Source organism: Prinia subflava, chromosome 3 (genome assembly GCF_021018805.1).
Source record: "Prinia subflava isolate CZ2003 ecotype Zambia chromosome 3, Cam_Psub_1.2, whole genome shotgun sequence".
NCBI lineage: Eukaryota > Metazoa > Chordata > Aves > Passeriformes > Cisticolidae > Prinia > Prinia subflava.
Window position 1 is genome coordinate 15,575,640 of NC_086249.1, and position 13,460 is coordinate 15,589,099.

General features: G+C 38.9%; 1 protein-coding gene across 5 annotated transcripts in view; it reads left to right on the top strand.

The window, feature by feature from the left end:
- The first annotated feature begins 459 nt into the window (after positions 1-459).
- CFAP44 (cilia and flagella associated protein 44) overlaps positions 460-13,460 on the top strand; it is a 58,373-nt gene continuing 45,372 nt past the window's right edge. For 4 of the 5 annotated variants that reach the window (XM_063393985.1, XM_063393986.1, XM_063393984.1 and 1 more), the window contains exons 1-9: positions 460-527; positions 5,210-5,277; positions 6,894-7,071; positions 8,091-8,253; positions 9,261-9,363; positions 9,678-9,894; positions 11,144-11,258; positions 11,762-11,926; positions 13,024-13,179. In XM_063393985.1, the coding sequence (XP_063250055.1) occupies positions 5,235-5,277; positions 6,894-7,071; positions 8,091-8,253; positions 9,261-9,363; positions 9,678-9,894; positions 11,144-11,258; positions 11,762-11,926; positions 13,024-13,179 (1,140 nt within the window). In that variant the 5' untranslated portion in view covers positions 460-527; positions 5,210-5,234. The remainder of the gene's footprint in view (positions 528-5,209; positions 5,278-6,893; positions 7,072-8,090; positions 8,254-9,260; positions 9,364-9,677; positions 9,895-11,143; positions 11,259-11,761; positions 11,927-13,023; positions 13,180-13,460) is intronic. The other variant, XM_063393987.1, reaches the window with a different exon arrangement.

Sequence of the window (13,460 nt, forward strand, 5' to 3'; positions counted from 1 at the left end):
CCCTAAAGAGTGCGGGCGGGAAGAACGTCTGGGGAATTCAGGGAATCACACAAATCGGATCGTTTGGAAAAGACCTCCGAGATCATCCAGTCCAGCCTGTGACCGAACACCGCCATGTCAACTAGACCAGGGCACTGAGTGCCTCGTCCAATTTTTCCTTAAAACACCTCCGGGGACGGTGACTCCATGATCTCCCTGGGTAGCCCATTCCAATATCTAATCATCCCTTCTGTGAAGAAATTCTTCCTAATGTCCAACCCAAACCTCCCCTGGCTCAGAACAAGACTATCTCCTCTGGGCCTGCCGCTAATTTAATTTTCCCGCTGAGTTCTGAAAGCACCGCCACCGTGGCCAAAGCAGAAGTTACTTTCAAGAAAAAAACCCGAACAACCCAAAGTCAAAGAACCACCAGCCCCTGCAATTGGCGCGGTAGCGCGGCGGGCCCGCCCGCTGGCTCCGCTCCCGGGGCGCTGCCCCGCCGCCGCCGCGGTTGCCTGGAGACGGGAGCGCGGCGGGAGCGGGCCCAGGTACGCGGGGCTGAGGGGAGGCCGCGGCCGCTCCGGGCCCAGGTACGCGGGGCTGTGGGGAGGCCGCGGCCGCTCCGGGCACAGCCGCCCCCGGCGGGCCCGCGGGTGCCATGGGTTGTTCCCGGTAGCTCCGCTCCTCACGCCGCCGCCGCCGCCTCTGTGCCCCCCGGGGCCCCGCTGTGCCTGCAGCCTCCCCGCGGCCCCGCTGAGGCTCCCTCCCCTGCCCGCCTGCGGAGCGCCGGGTGTCCCTTGCCTGCCCTCTGCTATCCCCGCTAAACAATGATGAATGTCCTGCAGCGGGGATAGACCGTCCCGTACTTCACCTGAAATGTGGGAATTGTTGGGTTTTCTTTGCCATGTGTGAGGCAGTTATTTTTATTGCCTGTCGCATTTGTGGTACTCCTCTCATATTCATTTTAATGATTTTTCTTTACACTATAAGTTAATAAGTAACTGGTGATGTCACCTGCTCTTATTTCTGCTTTGTAAAAAACCTGGTAACCTTTATTCACAGGGCAGGCTTTAATAGACTTGAAACTTTTGCTTGCATGTGGCAGAGCTAGGATATGTGGATCATACAGTGGGCTACTTTAGGTGTAAGACTGTAAATTAGAGTTAGAGTTGTTTCTCCTAATGAAATAGGAAAATACTTAGCATGTGTGCCACATAGTAATAGGAGAACAATAGAAGGGCTCCTGTCCATGAATAGGAGGGTTCAAGTCTTTTCTCTCTGATGAGGAAGAAGAGAGACAATGGGGCTATGATAACATGCCTAGAACCTGGTTTGTAGCTTTATCCATGTTGTCTCAGTCTCTGACTAGTAAATAATTTATATACCTAAGAGAGAGTTGATATCTTCTATTATTCTCTCTGCTCTCAAGTCTTCTAGCTGTTGTAAGAGCAGCCATATTCTCTAGTACTTTTTTTTTTTCCTTCGGATCTTGGGTTGATTGCCTAAACTGACTTTTATTACTAATTTTCTAGTGCTGATGGATAATGATATACAGACAGCATTGCTTTCTATGCCTGATTGACACTTGGATATTTTTCTTTCTGTATATAAGTACTATAAGACTTTTTTTTTTTTTTTTTAATGAAAGTAAGATTTGCAAGGCTCTCCTGTTTGCCCATTTTGCACTCATCAGCAGCCCAGTAAATTGCTGATGTACTCTGATGTGGTCTGAAGGCAAAAAGGAATGCTAAGAGAGATGTTTGATAGTCTGCTGTTTTTCAAAAGGAAATGAAAGATTCAGGAAAAAGTACTGGGGAGACCATAATTGAAAGTGAGTTAAAGAAACAGGCAGATGAGAAGAAACCTGACACACCAATGCAGAGCTAGACTCGAAGAAGATGCCTCACCCTGAAAGAGATGATCAGTGTGGAGTTCCTTGTGGCAGACACCCCTCATGATACCCGAATGCTGCAGCTGTGTTTGAGACCAGTGCTACCCCCAGGACAGAAAGAGCAGAGAGAGCAGCCTGGAAGGCTCACAGTGCAGTGATAGGAGGAGACAGGACTGGAAGTCCTGGGACAAACTGAGTTCCTTCATGTGGAATGAAAACAACTAAAGGAATAACACAATCTCTCACGAAGGAAGGAGCAAGTGTCTTTTTTTTTTTTTTTCCTAAAGCCCACCAGTGGGTAAAGCTTTTCTACAAAAAATTAACACGTTTTGGAATGAACCAAAAAAATAAAATCCTGCAGAAGTACCACAATGTAGAGATAATTTTTTAATCTCTTGCTTAATGCTGGTACTTAGAGCACTGCAGTTTTATTCTGCAGTAATAGTTCCCTACTTCTACATAAACTGAATTAGTGGTCAGAACTGATGATCACTCTTCTGTGGATATAAAATCTGATAGGAGATGTCATTTAAGCACACTTAAACAGTTAATGGAGGGGCAGAGACAGCTTAAACTAACTGTTAGATATGTTCTGTTTTCAGAAGTAAAACTGTAGGCTGCATTTTGATCATTATTTAATTTCATGTATTTTATGTAGTTGAAGTGTCAGTTACAGGGTTTATGAAGGCAAGAGCTGCATTTATGAGGCTTACACTTTCAAACATCTTTTTTTCTGGAGAGAAGAAAAGTGTAGAATGAGAAAATAGATAATGGTGTCATCTCACTGAATTTGTTTATGTGTTAGCAAATAAATACCCATTTGATTTAATTATGCTGTATTTTGAATAAATGAAACAATTGTCTGAGATGAGAAATCACTTCATGTCCAAATTTAGTGAGATTTTTTCAGAGACTTTCATATATAAAGATTTTGTGTGGCAGCAAATTTGACAGAAAAGAATTGTTTTGAAATAACTGAGGTCATATACCCAAATGAACACATTTCTCCATTCTGTGGCTTTTGAGAACATAGCTAAGAAAAAGGCAATTTGAAAGAAAATGGAACTTTGCTGAGATTCCCAGTTTGTAGCGCTGTCCACTGAAACAAGGATAACCTGGATTCAGTCCTGACTTGGAATGAGTTCCTGAGTTCTTGGAATTTATGAGACTGATGTGGATGTGGTACAGTATTTCAAGTCTGTGTCTTGATTTACTAGGACTAGGAGGAAAATATATTACCTTGGTCAGACATTGGCAGAAAAATTATGATTGCTAACTTGTTTTCTTTTCTTGCTAGACTTGTCACACCAGTTCTACTTGTTACTCTCTCAGTTTTCAGTATCAAAAGGCTTAAATATTTCTGATTTAGGAAATCTGTTGCAAAAAAACCTACCAGCTTCCCCTAGGAAAATAAAATCAACTTTCAGAGAGATACATGGCTTTGTCATGGTGACCCTGTGCAAGAATTTTCTGGATCAGCCAGTCAGGAAACCCAGAATCTGCAGCCAAAGTAGACAAGTTACCCCCTTGAGCCTCTTCTGAGTTCTTAAATTCAAAATTTGATTTGGCACAAATTTGCTTGGGTGCCATCACAAAAATGTGCACAGTGGACATTGCAATACCTTTCTTTTAACTAGAACCCAGATATCAACACGAGCAGAAATGTTCATATCCTCTTTCAGCCTAAAGCATTTTCCAGATAGGAATTAATTTATAATGAAAACTATGATAGTCTTAATTTTTAGAAGATAAATGACTGCTAATTAGTTACAATAATTTGAAATCTTATAGCTCTTTTCTCTGTGGATATCAAAACACTTTGCTAAGATGGGTAAGTATTATTATCTAATTTTTCACAGGAGATAACTGAGACAGCCAGAGGTGAAATGGCTGATATAACTTGTACACGTCATTACTGAGTTTGAAATTAGAATTCAGGTCTCTGAACACTCCACTATCTATTTATGCAAATAGTCTGTAACTATTTCTTCAGCCTCAGTGATATCAGTTGTGTTACCCCATTAAAACACCAAGAATTTAATTTAAATATATTGAGATAGATTGCAATTGTTTTCATTTGTTTTCTAAATGTAAAACTTTCTACTTGTCTATTTTCAAGTTTTTCTCAGCACTCCTAAGGGATAAAAGCTCATTTGTCATTCTTATGTGAGATTATGCAGGAAAGTCAGATTCTGGCAGATATTTAGGACTTTTGGATGAAGATTGGCTATATAATAATAAGAATGACATATCTGAAATATTTCTTTTTCCTCCTTGTCTTTCTCGTGGATGGCATTATGTTAGGACACTTTGCCTTTCCTGAAATATTGGAAAAGCCTGACATTCCTCAAAATATTTTTTTCCAAACCAATTCTGATCCAAAGCAGGAAACAGGAAATGCATTTTTGGGACTTCTTAGTGGTATCAAAGTCATGATTACAAACGAAGAGACATTTGCTTGCATCCTGCCCATATTTCTTATTCTGAGTATTCATGTTTCTTTATATACAACTTCTGAATTTTCTGATTTTGAATAGTTTTTTAAATGCTGTAATATTGATACAAAGTTGCTCCAATGTGCATTTTGAAGTGTTTCATTTGGAAACAGAGAACACATATGAAATCAAAAGGCAGAAAAGATGTAGAGTAAGAGTAATGCTTATGCTTTTTTGCTTCTTTTTGAGACTTTTGTAAAAATGTGTTCAGTTTTTTATATGGCAAATTTTGACCTTTTCCACTTCAGAGGACAATAGTAACTAGTGAAAATTGTAGCACCCTGAAAAAGATGGTCTGAAAGATGAAAATCATGTGAGGGAGGGGTGTTATTAAGCCGTTTAATTTTTTTTTTTTTGAATTTTGTTAACTTTTAGAATTTGTTTTCCATTATCATAAAATGTTTTGAAGAAAGTCCTTTTTTAAAAAAAGATTCATCTCTCTTGCTTTTCCATTCAAGATATTAGGTGATCTCAGAATGTCTATCTCTGGATATTTTTGTGAGTCCACCACAAAGGTGAAGGAATAACCCTGTTGTCTCTCAAGCAGATCTCATCCCAATATATTAAAGAGAAGCTCAACACATTTAAATCATGTCAGTTCCCAACATTACACAGTGTTTAGATGAAAGTCTTGCTGTAGCAATTTATTCGGAGCTTGGAGTCCTAAAACCTGAGCCAATTAATTTACTACAAAGTAGGACATATCTTTAGGTTATCCATATTTGTGTACAGGCAGAAGACAAACAGCATCTTTGGGAATCTCAAAGCATTTGAGAGGAAATGAAAATGGTCTAAATGGCAAATAAAGGCAAAAATACTAAAGATTTGTCTTTACCACTGCCAGGGAGAAAGTACATCCATCTTTTCCAATGGAACAGGAAGCAGAAGAAGATACACAGGCAGATCCCAGTGGTGAGTATTTCCCCAATATGTCATGATTTCAGTACTGAACCTACAATAACTTTTGGCTTCTTCCACCATTCACCCCTTTCTTGCTTCATCTCCAGTGCCTGCTCTTGTTGTTGCCAAACCTTATTTTTACTCTGGTCATAGTGGAGTTCTGGACTAAGCCCTGTGCCTGCTGTTCCTGCTGTGCCTCAGCTCTCAGAGTCCCTCCCCTGAAAAGTTTAGCTGCTTAGACCTCTGTCTGTAGCTAATACTAAAACCAGATTTTTAACTCCGCCAGACTCTTCCAGTCAAAGGCTGGTATTTTTCTTTTTAACATACTTTTCATCTTGAAATGCCTGTCCAGTGTCTATTTTAGGTGTCCTGCATGTGATCTAACACACTAAATCCAGGCAGCATGAATAACAAATCCAGTTTAGAAGGATTTTTTGATGCATTGCTGCATTATTTTTGGCATTTGTTTGATCTTCCAATTACATCTTTTTTCTGTTATAGGATGTGTTTGTTTTTTTCCTTCCCCTAAGTTTTAAATTACTGGGTTTTGGAAGCAAACTTCTTACACTTAATGCTGGAAAGCTGCTGTTGGACAGAGGAGACTACAGAACTATATATTTATTTAATATGACATGTATGAGCAAATTAGTCAAAGGAATTCATACATAAGAGGGTGAACCCAATTACATGTTGCAAAAGAAAACAAAACTAGTGTTTCAATGGAATCACCAACTGCAGAGGAGCAGGAGGAAGAAGGGGAGCAAGTAGAATCAGACATTGAGAGCATTGCTGAGAACTGGTGTCCACTGAGGAGATGCTGGCACAAACTTAAAACCCCCAGTATTTTCTAGTTTTCATTGGTTTTACTGTTATTATTAGGAACAGCTTAACAACCTCAGACTCTAATCAGTTACAGTGATGAAGTACTTCTGCTCCCTTTCAGTGGGCTTAGCTTTGCTCTTTGCCTGGCTGGTCTCTGACCCCTTTGCTTGTATCTCATGGCTCACCTAGGAGAGAAAACAGTCAGGACAGCATGAAATGCTTACAAAATCGAACCTGGGACAACCAACTGGAAACTACTTTTAATGAGTGCTTATGACTAGTTGGAAGTCAAGTTGACAGTATTGTGCATTGTGATCCGGTGAGGAACTACACTGGGTCAGACATCAGCAGTTTGCTTTCTTGAGGACAGTGGTGTCTTCTGGCAGTCCATTATATGTGGTTTTAATAATTGTTTTGTGTAACAATGTGCATTCAATAGCTACTGAAAAGAGACACTTTAAAATTGCTTTGGTTTCTAAACTGGAGACCTAAATACCAAGCAAACCTCAACTGAACTGCTTTGGTAAATCTTGAATTTTAAAACTAGTATTTTTCAAATGGTCTCAAAATTTTTCTTGTTTAAATTCTTCAGTTTTGAATATTTACAGTGAAGTTTTTAGAAGCCCATGGGAGTATTTGTTGCAGACAGTTCCAGGACAAGTATTTACTAAGACATAGGACTCTTGTTTTGATCTATGAAGTATTGATTGCTCTGTCAAAGAATTGTGACTCCTTCCCTTGTATGGTTAGGTGCAAAATCAGCAACTATGCTGAATATAAATTTCTGTTATGTTCCCACTCCTGAGGTGCAAAAGGCAGTTTGGATGAACAAGATAATCATCAAGTATCCTCAGAATCACAAAAGAAGCCTGAGAAGGTGAAAAGGAGAATCCCAGAAACCTTCGTCTACTCCTATGAAGAGGTATATTCAGGACCATATGCCACTGATGACAATGAGATACCCACTGACCTTCTTACTTTTAAGTATCCTTTCTGTTGAGCTTGTGCAAATTCAAAGCTAATGATATTTAATATACGTTCTCAAGATTGTATTGATCAAATTTGGAGTAGGTTGTGTGGCATTAATGGGATACCTTTGGTTGAGACCCAGGTAAAAATCCTGGCCAGTTGTGGTTCTGGGTGAATTTAATCTTCGGTGTTGTCCTGACCTCATAAACGTAAACTGTGCGTAGTGCTTACTAAACATAAGTATTCCTGTAAAACTAGATCACGGAGAAGCTGATGTGACCAGGTGGAACACTGGTATAAGAATATGCCCTGCAAAGGTCTCCCTTGATCTGTAGCCACACTGGTGTTCCCCAAGAAGCTGAGAGGAGCACAGAAGAGTTCCTGTGAACCTCATAAGAGAGAAGTGGGAAAGGAGCGAGGTAGATTGGTATTCTGATGCTCAGAAGATCTAAACTAATAGAATAAAGGAAGTGGTGCCCATCAGTTAAGAACTACAATAGACTCTTCAGTAGGTATGGTCAAATAGGGTAGGATATGATATGTGACTCTCATATATGCTGGTGTTTTTTTCTGCAGACATAGTTCAGTTAAAGACTGGATTTCCCCCTTTTTACATCTGCCTATAAACAATTAAGAAGTGAGCTTTAAAACTTGCTTGGTTTGATCTCTTATCTGTAGAACTGTTCCTGGTAATCTGATGGACATCTTTACATTTTGTCTGAAAAGAGAACACAGACAAAATATGAATTCCTTGCAGCTTCAAATGATCTAGTTAGAAGCAAAAGTGCTACCCATAGTGGAGATGAAAAGATGGCATAAGAACTTTAGAAGGCCTTTTCTTGTGCCTTCCTTTCAGTTATAGAATCAAGATATATTTTACTTTCACTGTATACTGAAGAAAATTGTCTCCTGGCATCAGGCTTAGTCACTAGTTTCAATATTCCCACTTCAGTTTCTGTTTAAACATTTCTATCCACTTAGTAAACTGTCTAGAAAGCGAGTGTCTAATCTTTTCCTTATTGGACTGTTCCCAGACAATCTTTTGGATATGACTGTACCAGGCCAGTAAACCTGATGGTAATGGACAGACACACTGTGGGCTATATAGCAGGCAACCAGGTGGTGCTCCAGAACCTGAGAACCAACTACCAGAACTATGTCCGGAGCAGCTGTGGCAGTGGAATTGGGTTTATCACAGTAGGGCTTTGGTTTCCTGTTTAAGAACTTCAGTCACTTTCTAGGAAAAAAAAGTGTTTGTTTGGTTGTTGTTGCCAGATATGAGACTTCTACAGTTGCACATGCATCTACATAAGAAAGTATGGGATTGATTAAAGGAATGTGTGGACCATGCAGCATGGGCTTCTCGTCCCATCAATATAATTGGCAGAGAGCAAGTATCTGCACACCTTAATCCCAGGCTCAGCTACCTAAAAGGACTGACAAGTCCAGCTGGGATTAATTTTTAGCACTTCTACATACTTATTTAAATTATTTGGCTCATAGCAATTATTTTATTTTTTTTTCAACACTTCATCTGTCCTAATCACAACTGATACTAATATAGAGTCTTACTTACAATTAAAATTTGGGAAATCAAGCTCCCACACAAATGAAGAGGAAAAGTATCTGGTTTCACTCTAATAAACTTATCAAGAGCTTGAAGTCTCAAGTTCTGTCTCTGAATTTGAAGCACCTTTCCCTGTGAAAGCTCTGCCATCTCTCAGTTTTTATTGCACATGAACAAGGCTTTCAGACTACCAGCCTCAGACTGTCCTGCTTCATTGTAAGCAGCCTTTTCTGGGGTGTCAGTGTACATTTTTACACCTTCAGAGTAGTGTCATTTAGGATGGCTTTTCTGCAGCAGTCTGCTGAAGTAGATGGCTGCTGACACAAATGCTGCTATGGAAAGATTAGCTAGTGGGGCTGAGTGAGGTAGGAATAGTAAAAGGATGCATCACAAAGCAGATTGTTTGACCATTTGTCATGATTCCGCAGTATATGTGTCATATACCATTTTGTGTGCATAGTGGCTTCCTTCCGATATTGAGCAATATGTTGGCAGTTGCTCAGAATAAACACACAGAACAATGCAATCTAGTATTTATGGCAGTATGTTTTGGCTAATGAGTGAGGGAACACAATAACTAATAGGATAAAAGCAAAGGTGTTATTACAGCATGCTACAGGACTTCTGCTTTTTCAAGGCACACCCTACTAAGGAGTACTTTGCAGTAGGAGAAAAAGGAAAGAAGCCAAACATTGTCATCTACACATATCCTTCAGTGAGGCCCTACAGAATACTGAAAGGTAGTGTAAAAAGTTCTATTTTAATTTTATACAGATGGACTAGTGTTTAAAGATCCCAGCAGATGGAGTAGTGCATCATTTTTAGTTTAGAAGAAAATAGAATCTTTTGGTCCTTCACAGCGGAAATAGAAAACACTGGTTTCAAGATTTTTCATTGTTGCATGTTTTATTTAATAGAGATACCCAACCTGAAGCCATTACCTATTAAAAAAAAAAATAATTTCAGTGAAAATTGAGCTCCATCTGAGTGGATTTTTGAGTTGTTTCTAACTCTTTCCTGTGACTGTGTATTGTGGCTTGTACAATTTCTTTAGGTGGAACAGAGGTAGCCTATGTTTTTGGTGATTTCAACCGTACTGGCACTTTGCTGGCCAGTGTTGGGAGCAGCCCTGACTACATGTTGACTATCTGGGACTGGAAACAAGAGGAGACTCTGTTGAGGTCAAAAGCTTTTGCACAGGATGTGTACAAGGTCATGTTTTCTGCTGAGAACGAAGAGCATCTAACTACAGCTGGATCAGGACACATCAGGTAGGTTTGCTGATCAGGATTAATACATAACACTTTCATGATACATAGGAGATGACTAACAAGAATGTACCATTAACAATCATGTACCAATGAGGAATTCTGTATTAACTGGCCCTTACAATTACAAAAATGAGGCATTTCAAATCCTTCAACCAGTCAAACAAATCTTTCAATATCTGCTGTCCTAATAGTCTGATGCTTGCTGGTCGCCAAGTCATGGATCAGAAACCCTCTGATTTCACCAAAAGCCTACAAAAGATGTTTCCACACATCCCTTCCCTGCTAAGTTCATGGGTCTTTTTAAAAAAGGGAGCCAAACACCCAACGACTTTAAACTTTCTTTTTGTGTTCTGTGCTTATCCAATACTTGAATGTTAACACAGCAGAGACTTATGCTATGAGTGGGATTCTGTCATAATAAAAATTATATCTTTAAAAGTATAATGCATCTAAAGTTTCTTTGAATTTTAATGGGGAAATCAGATCAAAATCTGAGATTTCCTTTATAGTTTGGTTGCAAGGTGGGTCTGAAATAGCAAATTATTTATTTGGACACAGAACAAATGTGGTTTAAAATGCATTATTTATGGAAACCTGACAAAACAAAATCTCTTGCAAACTTTCCTTTGATCTAAAATACAACAAATAAACTCTGACATAGCTTTATTACATGATAAATGTGACCTTTCACCTAATGTGGACTCAAATTACGATTTCCAACAGTTATCTTAAAAGTAATATCTCCTGCACACACAGGAGACATTAATATTTAGGATAAAACCTTTGGTTCAGTGAGATTTTATAGTACAGTTTAATTCCACAAGAGGACTTGGATGACATTCAGTGAAGACCTCAGTCCCTTGGATTTACAAAACTGAGCATCATGCACTCCACAGCAAGAATAAAATAGGAATCCCTAAATATGCGTATGCGTTGTAGCTGGAAAGATGTAGCTGTGGATTTTACACTTCTTCATTTTAAATAGTAGTTTAGTCTTCATTCTGCCTATTCCAAATCCTTTTTCTAGCTTTTTCATAGGAGTAGTATAGGGAAGTGTTTGTATAGTTGCAAAGTTTTATGTAATTTTCAAAAGAAAAAACCCCAAGCTCTCCTGCAGAAAAGAGTAATACATGAGTGGCCCTTGCCTCATGGCAAGGCATGCCTGGTAAGAGTATTGCAATGTCTAAGAGAGACTGAACAGTGTTTAGGAAATCTTGTATCAGAGAGGGGTGTGTTTTTTTGTACTCAGGTTCTGGAAGATGGCTCTCACATTAACTGGTCTGAAGTTACAAGGAGCTTTGGGCAGGTTTGGAAAAACAGCAGTGTCTGACATTATAGGTTTTGTGGAGCTTCCCGATGGGAAGGTAAGTAAGAAAAAGTGACAAAAATAAAAAATACTATATACCCTTTTAGGCTTTGATATAAAGTCTTTGTAAGTTAGAGACTTACTACTTGCTTTAAAATGTTTTTAATCAGGACTGTGATGCACTGTTCTGAGAAGAAAACATTGCCATCAATTTGCCCAAACCCTGTCTTGCTTTGTAATAATTGGAAAATACTCTTGTAATTCACAGAGAAATGGTCTGTGTTGGCTTAGAGCTGAGTGTCTTCTGATGTGAAAACAGTGTACAGAAATACAAAGAGACTGTTGGTCCTAATCTTCAAACATTTCAGTGCATGCAAATTTGTCACATTGCTAAAAAGTTGAACCTCCTCAACATTTACATCTTCTCTTGCAAATGTCTGCACTTTGCCATGGATTTCATACTTTCATGGAAGGAAGCCACAAATGTTCACTGGATTCTTGCCTGTATTTCTGCACGATTACATGCAGGTGCTTATATACTTATCTTCATTTGCATTGAAGGTTGTCTCAGGAGCTGAATGGGGCAATTTCCTGCTTTGGGAAGGTGGCCTCATTAAAGTAGAGCTCTGTCGAGTTGGACGCCAACCCTGTCATGAGGGCTCTATCAGCCAGTTAATTTTTGATGAAGGAAAACTTTACTCTGTTGGAAAAGATGGTTTCATTCGGGTGAGTTTTGCTTTTGCTCTGCCTTTAGGTGTGCAAATGTCTGGTCAGCAGGTAAGTGTTATGCATTTCCTTTACCAGGATTTTGGAGAAAATTTTGGAGTGCAGTTTCTTTCTGAAAATTATTTTTTAGAACAAAGAAAATAAGAGCACATCTCCATGGTGTATGTGTTTAAATTGGATAGCATGGCATGCAGTTTTTCTTGTTTCATAGTAATAAATAAATCAACTTTTACTTTAGTAAATCAAAATAATCTCGAGTGGTTTTCTAACAGCTTTGTTCTTGACTGCATTCTAACATTTTACAATTTTCAGGCCTATTAATATGTAGTGTTATCTAAAAGATAAATGGTAAACTACAGGAATATTTGAAATTAATTTTCTGAGTGTTTAAAAGCTCAGATTATTAATGTTAAAATGACACAGAAATTAACTAGCATCTCAGAGATGCATATCCTGAAATAGGGGAAAATGAAAAGAAAAAACATCCTGTAATTAACAAATAATTCTATAAATTAAGGTCAAAATATTTTCCTTATGCATAACACCACTTTCTGATCTCACCTGTCAATGATCAAGAATTTTGCAATCTTATTTCCCTGCTCTTCAAGTGAGGACATGATGTGTCTTCTGCTGCTATGTGAAATGACCCAGATAATCAATGGAAACCTGACCTATAGACAGTGGAGGGTTTCATACCCTGCTGTTGTTGTTACTCTGTTTTACAGGTTGGTGTTATCCCCTTAGGAAAATTCAGTTGATTATAAGCATGCTAATTGATATGTTGTCCTTATCCTACAGAGCAGGACATGGAAGGGTTAGACTTCCCATTATTTTGTGCTGCCTCATTATGAGCCATGCTGAGTGCCCACAGATACCATTTATTCTGCGTAGTTCTGAAGCTGCCATGTATAGCTCTGCTGTTGTCAGGGCTGAATTCAAACTTCTGTCACTGTGCTAGGTTTTGTTCAAAGCAGTGATTTTGCTTTCTTAAAATTTTGATTTTCCATATTTATTGTGTATGAAAACAACCTGGTCTTATTTAAAAAAACTTTTTTTTTTTTTTTTTTTTTTTTTTTTATGCTTCCAATACCATGAAGATGTGGAGCTTCGAGGGAGTAGATACTGCTGATCCTGTGGATGACACAGGGTTAGTGGAGATGGAGCCTATGAATGAACTTTGGCTGGGCAAGGATGTCAGCCTGAATTTCATGACAAAAATTCGTGACCATGGACACACCTTTTGGTATGCTCAGGTAAGACACACTCAGGTACATGCATCCCTGTGGAGAAAATCAAAATGAGGGAGGTGATGGTAACAGGAGGAGTCCATTACAAATCAGTGTGGGTTTTTTGGTAGAATTTAGTCATCTTCTGGATATATAGAAAATCATCTTCTTATCTACCTACCTACCTACCTACAGTTGTTTTTTTGGTGCTTTGTTTTGATTTGTTTTGGTTTGGTTTTTTTGTGGGTTTTTTTTAACACTGAAACAGGCTTCCTAGAGAGGTGTTTTAAGGTCCAAGCCTGTCAATA